We start from the raw sequence: 12298 nt of genomic DNA on the forward strand, positions 1-12298 counted from the left end.
TTGAGGAAGCATAAGAGTGAGATTTTGTCTATATTTAAGAATTTTTACCACATTTTATATATGTATTCCGTATATTTGCTGGATATAACGTGATTTTTAAAATTTATATATTTTATATATTGGAAAATACCATATATATATATATATATATATATATATATATATACATATATGTATATACATACACACACATACACATACACACACACACACACGACATGTATATAAAATATATGTGAAACGTTCATGTATTGGAAACTTGATAAATATCTTCAACTATTCAAGGAATAAAAAAATGACTGGACCTTCAGAGCCATGCCCGTGCATAGAATTTCTTTGAATAGACAGCACCGGCATGTAATTCACAGCACACAAAAGCTCCCAGAGAAGAAGCGTAAGCCTCAGTTCCTTTCACTGGTCCCCGTTTTCCTCCTCCAGGGAATTAGGCACATTCTCTCTGGGAAAAGGAAGACAAACAATAAAAGAAAAAAAGAGAAGGAGATGAAGGGACAGGAAAGAAGCACATAAAATATATATGCTCTACTTTAAACATGGAAATGGGTTTCAGCTGTTTTAAAGGATTCAAGTATCCAGCTATTCAAGAAATTTCAAATTGAGCAAGGTCATACACATACATGTACATTCTCTCTGTGTGTTTGTATGTATAGATCAACACGCATAAATTCAATTTAAGCTTACTTGCTTAAATTTGCTTTAGTTTTTAGTGAAGATGAATAGAGTTAATTATCACTCTAATAATAAATCCTCTTATTTTGAAGATACTTATCTGCATGAATTTGCCTTTAATGATTTCTTCAGAGGAAGTGCTTTTCAATAGTAATTATGTGGCTTTCATGACCAAAATAGGGAATCCAGATTCTCCACACAGGTGCAAAAACAATATGCTGTTAAAGGGAACATGAAGAACATACATAATGTTTTTCTAACTCTTTTTCCTTTGCAAGGTAACCTCCACTGAATTTGAATTCAGGAATGTGTGTTATTTGCAGTTCTGGAAAGTTTTAAGATACACTTCACATAGACCTTTGATTTGGATAAATGTTTGAATAAGACAAATATTCTATTAATGAGTTAATATAACACCAACGCTGGGGCGCCTGGGTGGCGCAGTCGGTTAAGCGTCCGACTTCAGCCAGGTCACGATCTCGCGGTCTGTGAGTTCGAGCCCCGCGTCAGGCTCTGGGCTGATGGCTCAGAGCCTGGAGCCTGTTTCCGATTCTGTCTCTCCCTCTCTCTCTGCCCCTCCCCCGTTCATGCTCTGTCTCTCTCTGTCCCAAAAATAAATAAACGTTGAAAAAAAAATTAAAAAAAATATATAACACCAACGCAATTTTCACAGAAGCAGTGATTATAATAAGCTTTCGATACATAAGCAGAGACTCAGAGACAATGTGATTTAATCATCCTAAGAAAAAGATGAAGTCCTCAACAATGTGAAGCCGTGTACAAATTCATTACGACACTCCGTTTGTACGGCCTCTCTTGGTTTTTAAATAGATCACTGCTCTAAAACGTTACTTCCAAGGCAGGGTGACTTTCAAGAAAGATCATACAATTATTTTATCTGAGGAGGAAGTTAAAGGAAGAATAACAACCAAAGAATGAATGGCTTCTAATTTGGAGAGATGACTGTGATGGAAGAGAATCTTCAGACCATCCAGTGTAATTGAGGAGACCCTGAAAATCCGTGCACGGACAAGAAGATAGCAACTCATCATTTTAAAATAGGTCCATTTTCAAGGACCACGTAAATGAGAGAGCAGGGATTTCTAACACCGTGCAAACACTACAGCTTATGTTCAAAGGATCATGAAGTATGATCAAAGCACCGGAAGACTGTCTGGACCCCGGTGCGGATAAGTCAACGGCCATTCAGAGTGCTGAGGTGGGTACCGCCCTGGGTGCATTAGAACCTGGAGGCCGACCCTCACCTCTGCAAAATCAACCTGCTGTACCTCAGGGACAGAACTTGGTGTTTTCACTGGTACTAATTTTAGCCAGTTTGGTGGGCATTGAGTCATGTTCCATTGGTGTTTTAATTAGGATATCCCGATGCCTAATGAAAGTCTGCACCTTTTATATGTTTATTGGCCACAAGCTTACGCTGTTTTTTGTGAATTTTCTATTCAAGCGTCTGTCATTTGCTTGTATTGTAGAAGTTCTTTATATGTTCCGAACATAATTTCCTTGCTGCATATATATACTGAAAGGATCTCTGCCACTTTTTTCTTTGTATTTTTACTTTCTTATTAGTGGTAATAGATAGGGGTTCTTATTTTTACTGTAGTACAATTTGTCCATATTTTTCATGGTTTTTTCATATTTCTTATTTAATGTTTGCCGATTGTAGTATCTCGAAGATAGGATCTTGTTTTCTAAACTGAATCTTATAATTTGCAAGTTTTATTTCAATTTTTGATTTAAATTCTGGTCATTTAACATACATCGTAAAATTGGTTTCAGGTGTAGAGTTTAGTGGCTCCTCACCCTTGTGATGTATAATTTTTATAAATACAATCGGCCCATGATATAGTAATCTCAGACGTACAGTGAAATGATTTGGTGTACGTGCATATTTGAAATGGTCACCACAGTAGGTCTAGGCAACAGTCATCACACATAGACTTAGAGTTTTTCTGTGTGTGGTGAGAACTTTGTAGATCTACTTGCTCAGCAGGTTTCACACATGTAACACCGTGTTGTAGTCATCACTCTGTGCACTGCACTCCCGGGCTTACCTCTCTTAAGGCTCGAGCTTTGCACCTTCTGTACCTTTTGACTGCCTTCAACCAGGGGGTGTGAAAACACACACACCACACCCATACCTCTGGCAACCACCAGTCTGCTCTCTGTACCTATGAATTCATTGTGTGTGTGTGTGTGTGTGTGTGTGTGTGTGTGTGTTTTTGAGGATTCTTGTTTATTTTTTTTTTTTAGATTCCACATATAAGTGAGATTATATGGTGCTTTCTTATACTTACTTCATTTAATGTAATTCCCCCAAAGTCCATCTGTGTTGTGCAAATGGCAAGGTTTCCTTCTTTTCTATGGCTGAGTGATTCTCTCACATATATACATAGATACAGTTATAGTCATAGATGTAGATATAGATAGATATAGATATGCACATATGCATACCTATATACATGCACACACATACTTTACTATAATATGTATCATAAAAGATGCATGTTACTCCATTGTGTGAGTGTATTTGTGTATCATATTTTTTTATCCATTTATCTACCAGTGGACACTTAGGTTTTCCTGTGTCTTAGCTATTGTAAATATTGCTGCAGTGAACATGGAGTTGCATTTATCTTTCAGTTAGTGCTTTCATTACTTTTGGATAAATACCCCAAAGTAGTATTATTGGATCATAGGGTAATTCTATTTCTAATATTTTTAGAAACCTCCTTACTATTTTCTACAGTGGCTGCACAAATTTATCTTCCTATCCACAGTGCATAAGGCCACCTGGAACTTAGATTTGTGGTTTTGGTGTGTTTATTTTAAGTAGGCTTCACTCCTAGCACAGAGCCCAATGCGGGGCTTGAACTCACGACCCTGAGACATAACCCGACTAAAATCAAAAGTGGGACACTCAACCTACTGAGCCACTCACATATTCCAGAATTTTGTATTATGTAGGCTGTGAAGTATGAATTGGTATCATTTTTTTCCATATGGATCTTTTTTTTAAGATTTAATTTTATTATTTATTTATTTATTTATTTATTTATTTATTTATTTATTGAGACAGAGAGAGTGCAAGGGGTGGGGGTGGGGGGAGAGAATCTTAAGCAGGCTCCACACTAAGTGTGGAGCCTGGGATCATGACCTGAACTGAAATCAAGAGTGGGAAGCTCAACCAACTGAGCCACCCAGCGCCCCCCCCCCCATATGGGTTTCTAATTAATATAGCACCATTTATTGAAGAGATCATTGAGTTCACAACCACTGTTGTCTTTTTCCATGAATCAGGTAACTACCTGTGGGGATTGTTTTTGCACATGATCTACTGCCCCACTGGTATATTTGTTTACTCTCAAGCCAATACCACAGTATCTCAGTTTCTAAGATTTGTATTAAAGTCTAGAAACTGGGTATTGTTAGTCTTCCAACTTAGTTCTCCTCCTCCTCCTCCTCCTCCTGCTCCTCTTCCTCCTCCTGCTCCTCTTCCTCCTCCTCCTCCTCCTCCTCCTCCTCCTGCTCCTCTTCCTCTTCCTCCTCCTCCTCCTCTTCCTCCTCCTCCTCCTCTTCCTCCTCCTCCTCCTCCTCCTCCTCCTGCTCCTCTTCCTCCTCTATCTCCTCCCTCTTCCTCTTCCTCTGTTTTTTTTTTCTTTCAAGTAGACTTCACACCCAGCGTGTAGCCCAACGCTTGGTTTGAACTCACAACCCTGAGATCAAGACCTGAGCTGAGATTAAGAGTCAGATGATTAACTGACTGAGCCACCCAGCCTCCCCCAAACTTAGTTCTTCTTTAAGACAACTTAAAATTTTAGAATCAAATTTCCACATCTATTGATAAATTTGTAAAGGACTGACAACTTTATCTTATTGATAAGACAAATTTATTGACACAGCATATCTTTCTATTGATTTAATTTTTTATTAAACAATGAAAAAACAGATCTAAAATGTTCCTCATAAGGGCTTTAATCCAATTTTGACATTCATAGGCAGGAAACAACTTCAGAAGAATGGGGATCATTGAGCTAAGTGGACACAGAGATGATACCCAATCCTGTCTCAGCTTCTGGTAGATTGAGACTTTTAGTCACGCTGCTAATACATTACTAGTATTGCTTGTCATGTACGGCCAATCTTCATTACCACTGATTCTGTAATTGCAACTTTGCCTAGTTGCTCAAATGTATTTATGAGTCCAAATTCAATAATGCCCAAACTTCTGTGGTCATTCACAAATGTGCACAAAGGGATGGAGAATTAGGATCACCCCCTGTGGACACCTCTAACTAAAGCCAAACAAGGTAACACTGTGCCCATTGTTTCACCTCTCACTATAAACAAGTATCCTTTTTTGTGGTCTAACTAGTGCCACATTATTTCCACCTGTGTACACTTTGTTGGTGACTTTGCTGTTTAAGATGGCCCCCAAGTGTAGCGCTTCCATGCCGTGTAGCATTCCTAGGCCAAGAAGGCAGTAATGTACCTTCTGGAGAGAATATGTGTGTTAGACAAGTTTTATTCAGGCATCAGTTATGGTGCTGCTGGCTGTAAGCTAAGTGGTAGTGACTCAAAAACACATATTAAATAAGGTGTCTTTAAACAGTAGCACACATGAAGCAAGGTTATATATAGATTGGTTGATGAAAGTGTTGTGACCAGAGCCTTGCAGGAAGCTAAACTTGTGTCCCCCGCCCCCCAGTGGTGTAATAACCCTGTATTCTCTCTAGAAGCAATGGCTCAGTATTTGTTAATTCAGTGTTCACAGTGACTTTATAGAATAAGATTACCATGGGTAATGAGAATCAGTTTTATTTACATGAAACCATGAATGCAATGCTTGTGTGGGGAAATACTGTAAATAAGATTGCATGTGAGGACAAATCTCTCTTTGGAGCACTGTTCATAATGTTTAGGTTAGCTTCACTACCATGGATCATGAGATACACAGATGGTTAACTGAGAACTGTTCATTTTTTATTTTCACATTCTAATTTATCTTATGCATCTTCTTGAAATACTGAATTTTCTTGCTTTGATTTTCTTTAACTTTTACATTTGCACGTATCTGTGCGTTTTCTGTATTTCCCAGTAGCTGTAAAATCATCTGTGGGAAAAGATATGAACTAAATAAGTAAGTGACGCCCTCAGGCAGCTGCCCAAGCCAATGATCATTCCATGCATAGAATGCCCTTCAGAAAACCAAATGTATATTTCTGAGACTTGCTGAAATGTTAACACGGAACATGCCCATCTGCATGGCAGATGTGCCCTGAAAACCGTTAATAATAATGTATAGGGCAATGTAGTTTTGTAATAAACAGCCTGTCATGTTTCAACCCCTACATCATATTCAGAAATTTACAAAGCACCACTGTGTGGTTTGACATTTATGAAGAGTGTGTGTGTGTGTGTGTGTGTGTGTGTGTATGGATATATGCTTTCTTCCGCTGGGTATAGATATGATGAACAAAATCTGTGCTGAAAACTTATATTGTTTAAAACCATGTCACGTGTCCCAACTCCCTTTTGCTTGTTAGCAGCTAGTGAACTCTCTCACTGGAACCTCTTCATCTCTCCAGACCTTGCTTATTAGCACAGAATGCCATGCCTTCTTTTTTCTTAGCTGTTTTTCTTATGTTAGCTTTCAACATTCCTAACACTTGCCTGTATCTGAACAGGCCAACCATGTGAGCAGTAGACCACAGATACAAGTGTGCAGGCTGCATTTTACCCCTGTGTGTCTGCGGGGGAAATTTGGAAATGAGGAGAAGATGTGCCAACATCTTTGGCCTGAACATACAAGTATGGAAGAGAACAGAACTCACCAGTCAATGCAAATGCTGAATGAATGACGTGGCATATTTCTGAGTCCTTTGCTCTCAACAAGTAAATACCACATTTTCAAAGTTGGAGTGAAAGTCTTTCTAATCCTTACTGAAATTGTAAACACAGCACCCAAACCAAATGTGGTGCAGAAATCTGCTGCTGTTATAATAATGCTTTCCATTCCATTTCCAAGGCACTGATTCTCCTTTTAAAAAGAGCTTATGTGGCTCAGTAGGTTGAAGAGCCAACTGTTGATTTTGGCTCAGGTCATGATCCCTGGGTCACGGGATCGAGCCCCACATCGAGATCCGTCCTGAGCCTGGAGTCTGCTTGGGATATTCCCTCTCTCTCTCTCTCTCTCTCTCTCTCTCTCTCTCTCTCTCTCTTTTTCTCTCTCTCTCTCTGCCCTGCTTCTGTGCACGTGCATGCTCTCTCTCAAAAACAGAAAAGAGCTTATGTAAGTAATGAATCACTAAATTCCATTCCTGAAACCAATATTACATTATATGCTAGATAACTAGAATTTAAATAAAAAATTTTAAGTAATATGTCAAGAAACATGAATAGCAATACATTCTATTGAGAAAAAATGAAAATAAATAAAATGAGCTTAAAATTCTATTTAGATAGAGGTCATTCATAACTTTTGTATGATATCATTATGGCAATGGTAAGATTGATTCTCTATGTACACAACTAGGCTACTGTTTCTCTGTTATTTTCCATCCAAACACACAAACTAGTAGAATTTATTGTATAATCATATTTCTACTTGTAATTTCAAGGAATTATGAAAGTATATATGGTCACATAAATTCTACTGGGGCCAGGTATGTGCAGCACCCCAAAATAATCTTAAGTCCTAAAACGAGCATGATTGAAATTAAATTACTTTTTGGACCAGCCTCAAATTACCACCATAAACAAATGCATGGTAAGTCCTTTTACATGTAGTCTAACAACCGTCTTTGTTGGACTTTGTCACTGAATGTATTTTTATAAAGGCAACCAAGAAAATAACGTGGGGTTTATTTCGAATGACTAGCTATTAAAAATTATACCTCCTTATAAATTTTTATTTTTATATTTTAAATTTTATTTATTTAGTTTTGCATGAGAGAGAGTGAGCAGGAGAGGGGCAGAGGGAGGGAGAGAGACAGAATCCCAAGTAGGATCTATGCTCAATCCCAAGTAGGACACAGAGCTAGATTCCAGAACCCCCTGGGATCATAACCTGAGCCAAAATCAAGAGTTGGACGCTCAACCAACTGAGCCACAAGAAGCCCAGTGATGTTTACATCTAAAGGAAACATGTTAGTGAGGAAGAGGAAAAATATTAATTGGTCGTAGTACATTAAGGCACCATAGCAGTTTTGTGTTGCCTTTTTTGAGTTTCAAAAACATTTGGACAGCTGGAGAAAGATACAGATCTTTTCATGGTTAGGGTCTTTGAATTTGCAAATATTGCATAGTAAGAAGTAACATCCTTCAAATCATCCATTCCAAACAAACACTATATAGAATATTTATTTCTAAAAACTCAATCTTGAAAAGTCTGGGTAATAGATAATGTTGAGATTTAGAGAATATTATGCTTTATTTTCTCCTTGACTAAAAATAGTTCTTTTCATATAAAACTACCATCCCATCACTTACACGAATCATCAGGGAGGTTTCATTTGCATCTTGGATTCTGAGATTCCAATGTGAGGTTAGGTGTTTTTGTTTTGTTTTTGTTTTTGCTTTTTTTTTCTACGTGGATAGATAATACTTCAAACTTTACATCTAGTCAACTTGAATTTCTGTTATTAAACCAGCATGGAGAAAACTGTCAACCTGTCTACATAATGTAAAATTTCCAAAAGAAAATAATGTCACTGTATAGTAAAAATGCACTGAATGTTAGATAACTTGTTACATTATCAGGTGATAGAGTCCTAGGGTTTTTCTCTTGTTTGTTTTACTTTTTTCTTTGCTTTACTTCTAAATAACTTTGATGTGGCGCCGTGGGTTGAAGTCACTATGTTTCATAATGTACAGATGACTAATTAACTGATTGTGTTCAAACTTCTTCCTTCAGTTTAAAAACACTGGGGCACCTGGGTGGCACAGTCAGTTAAGTGTCTGAGTCTTGGGTTCAGCTCAGGACATGACCTCACAGTCTGTGGGTTTGAGCCCCGCATCAGGCTCTGTGCTAACATCAGGGAGCCTGCTTGGGATTCTCTGTCTCCCTCTCTCTCTGCCCCTCTCCTGCTTGTGTCCTCTCTCTCTTTCTCTCTCTCTCTCTCTCTCACACACACACATAAAATAAATAACATAAAAAACGTGTTAAAAAATAAAAACTAATTGGTTTTAGTAATAGTGAATTGGTATAAGCAGTCAGTGTTCTGGCACGTTGTCCCCAGTGCGTACTGACTGGGCTGGCAGGGCTGATGACACACGAAGGCTGTGATTGTTCCAGAACATACTCGCTGTGTAGCTCTCGCTCCCCGGCCACCAGCCCACTCGCTGACGTGAGGGTCTCCAACATCGGGCACATGGGCCCAGTTCCTCAACCTCCTGTTCCTTCCCCTCAGTAAGGATGCTGTGCCCGTGGCTTCGGGACATGAGGGACCCTGTCTGCCATGAGTATATTCTGTTTGGCCTCTCTAATTCATAGTTTAATTCTCTAAAATCTATTGCCAACCTTAGGACCAAGACATTTTGTATAAAATGAGAATATTAGAAGACCATATTCCATGATGGCAAGAATTTGTTGGGGCTGAGTTGCAGCTACCAGTTCACAGAATATATGTGCCTCTCCGTTCACCCCCAAGGCAATCAGGCTTCTCTCATTTCCGTGACCTGTGGATCCCCAAACAGATTTGGATCCATACCCACTGAAAACAGAAATAAATGAGTTAACTCCCTTTTTTTTTCAATCTCTGATACAATTTCTCCTTTGGGAGAATCCCATTGAACAACTACCAAGACATATCTAAAAATAAAAATAAAAAAAAGTAAAAGCCTCTGCTCTGTAGAGGCAAAGAGGTCTGTTTATTGACAAAATTCATTTACACATTATTTCAGTGCGGCGATGAAGGAGATAAAGTAATAAATGCCAGCACAGCAAGAAGGTCTCCCGACTCAGATGCCCATCAGAGAATGGTCTGTTGGGTGCAGTCTAGGAGCGGGTGATACCTAGTTAAGTTGAAATGTAAGTAATGAGGGGCGCCTGGGTGGCGCAGTCGGTTAAGCGTCCGACTGCAGCCAGGTCACGATCTCGCGGTCCGGGAGTTCGAGCCCCGCGTCGGGCTCTGGGCTGATGGCTCAGAGCCTGGAGCCTGTTTCCGACTCTGTGTCTCCCTCTCTCTCTGCCCCTCCCCCGTTCATGCTCTGTCTCTCTCTGTCCCAAAAATAAATAAACGTTGAAAAAAAAAATTAAGAAATGTAAGTAATGAGTAGGATTCCAGTGAAAACCTGAGGACTGGAAGGTCTGGACGTAGGAATGCACTCCCTGTGCAGAGGTACCCCACAGGTCATGGAAAATAACAGCGAATCCCTGGGTTTCATCCAAAATGAAAATACACGACCGTGTTGCCAACAGCCTGCAAGGACAGAAGAAGCCGTCAGCCCCCTCCCTCCTCTGATGGGCCAGGCACCACTGTCCCCAGCCTCTCGTCCTCAGATTTCCACAGGCCTGTCGTTTCACTGGTGTCTCTGAACTGGTTTTTGATTTTAATGTAAAGTCGCCAGCTCCTTCGTACAATTTAAATTCCAGCTTGTCGATGACCTAATGCATCGAGGTTTTTTATTTAAGGAGGAACGGCAGATACGTTTTCTCCACAGGGCCTAAGATGCTGATGGTGATCGATTGGTCCACAAGTGTTCCCGCTGAATGAGGGCCTTTTATTTTCCACCCAAAGCAGGGACCGTGATGATGGAAATTGCAGCCTTTGCGAGAACTCCCATGAAGGTTTGCAAGTGTTGTCTTGAAACGCTTCAGGTCTCTGGCGGTGGACAGCTGCCTGCTGTGTTCCTTTGTGTGACAAGAGGCTGGGTGGGTGCTGGGACACTTCTGCTGTGCCCTGGATGAATGAGAAGTGACCGTGTCTTTCTTGTTTTACTTTCAGCTCACTCCGGTCGGCACCACAATATTTACAGGGTTTTCAGGAGACAACGGAGCTACAGACATAGATGATGGACCAAATGGGCAGATAGAATACGTCATCCAGTACAATCCGGAGGACCCGGTATGTCAGCCCCCACCTGCAGTGTGGACTCTCTGAGGGATGTTTACTGCAGCTGGCACTTACCGTATTGTCACAACCCTTAGCTCCTCCAGCCACGTTAGTGTCCTCCCGCTGTTACCAGCCATCCCAGAATTACAGTCTTTTAACTATTTGTGGTATGCTTCTAAAACTTTTAGAAAGGTTTTGGTGGGCTTGGGAAATAACAATTTAAAAATATTTATAGGTGTAATATGCCATTGTCACCTCATTTCCATTATGTGTGCAGACTCCTGAGCATCGTAAATAAACCACCGGGGATGACATCACCAGTGTGATGCCTGTGCTTTGTGGCTCTTACAAAGTGACATCACTGTCCCTTCTCCACCAGTGAAGCCTCAGGAAGACAAGGGACAAAGCTGTTTTTTTAATACTTATTTTTGAGCGAGACAGAGAGAGAGAGGACAGAATGTGAGCCAGACACACTGGCTTTTTTATGCTTATTTATTTTTTAGAGAGAGAGGTGCAGAGTGTGCGTGGGGGAAGAGCAGAGAGAAAGAGGAAGAGAGAGAGTCTGAAGCAGGTTCCAGGCTCCGAGCTGTCAGCACAGCGCCCGACGCGGGGCTGGAACTCACAAACCGCGAGATCATGACCTAAGCTGAAGTCGGATGCTTAACCGACTGAGCCACCCAGGTGCCCCACGTTTGTCTTTTTAAAGATTAATTACTTATGTTTTTATTAGACCGTGGGATTTCTGCACCACGTCTCCCATGGGGCTGTGAGAGTGTTTCCCCCACTATGGTACGTGAGAGAGCACGCTGACAAAGGCGACCTGAGCCTGGGCTGGCATGACTGCCCTCTGTCTTCCTCCTCCTCTCAGCCCAGACGGGTTGTCAGGGCACCGTGGCTGCCCCACAGCACTTCTGAAGTGAATTTTCTCAGTGAATACTTCTCCTTTATGTTTAATATTGGGAAAATGAAAGGTGTGGAAGTTAATGTTCTGTCTTTACTTTTAAATTATGGATTTGGCATATAAGCTTTAAACAAACATGAAAACAAACAAACACATTGAGCTTGTAGAGACCAAGAATGGCCAACTGGACTTACCTCCCAAATCTACCCTCAGAACTCTGAGTCGTGAAAGCACAGTCTCATTTTCTTTTCTTTCCTTTTTTTTTTTTTTTGTTTTTATTCTCAAGTTAGTTAACTTATGACACCCAGTGCTCATCCCAACAAGTTCCTTCCTTAATGCCCATCCTCCCCACCCAACAGCCCCCTCCCCCCCATCCACCCTCAGTTTGTTCTCTGTATTTAAGGGTCTGCTATTGGTTTGCCTCCCAGGCTGTGTGTTATTTTTCCTTCCTTTCCCCAGTGTTCATCTGCTGTGTTTCTTAAATTCCACCTGAGTGAAACCATGATATCTGTCTTTCTCTGACTTGTTTCTCTCAGCATAGCCCCCTCCAGCTGTATCCTTCTGGAAGCTCAGTTGGTGGGTAGGAGGGAGCTGGGCTCGAAGGTGTGTGGCTGGCCAGCTCTGCTTAGTGCCTCTG

The 12298-nt window shown here is 40.6% G+C and overlaps 1 protein-coding gene across 7 annotated transcripts in view; it reads left to right on the forward strand.

Moving 5' to 3' along the window:
* Positions 1-12298, forward strand: part of PCDH15 (protocadherin related 15) — a 1256363-nt gene that overhangs the window by 761788 nt on the left and 482277 nt on the right. For all 7 annotated transcript variants that reach the window (XR_006299724.1, XM_043596132.1, XM_043596136.1 and 4 more), the window contains one exon: positions 10653-10772. Coding sequence is in view for 6 of the 7 variants with exons in the window: in XM_043596132.1 (XP_043452067.1) it covers positions 10653-10772 (120 nt within the window). In the remaining variant the exon portion in view is untranslated. The remainder of the gene's footprint in view (positions 1-10652; positions 10773-12298) is intronic.

The sequence above is a fragment of the Prionailurus bengalensis genome, chromosome D2, assembly GCF_016509475.1.
Source record: "Prionailurus bengalensis isolate Pbe53 chromosome D2, Fcat_Pben_1.1_paternal_pri, whole genome shotgun sequence".
Taxonomy (NCBI): Eukaryota; Metazoa; Chordata; class Mammalia; order Carnivora; family Felidae; genus Prionailurus; species Prionailurus bengalensis.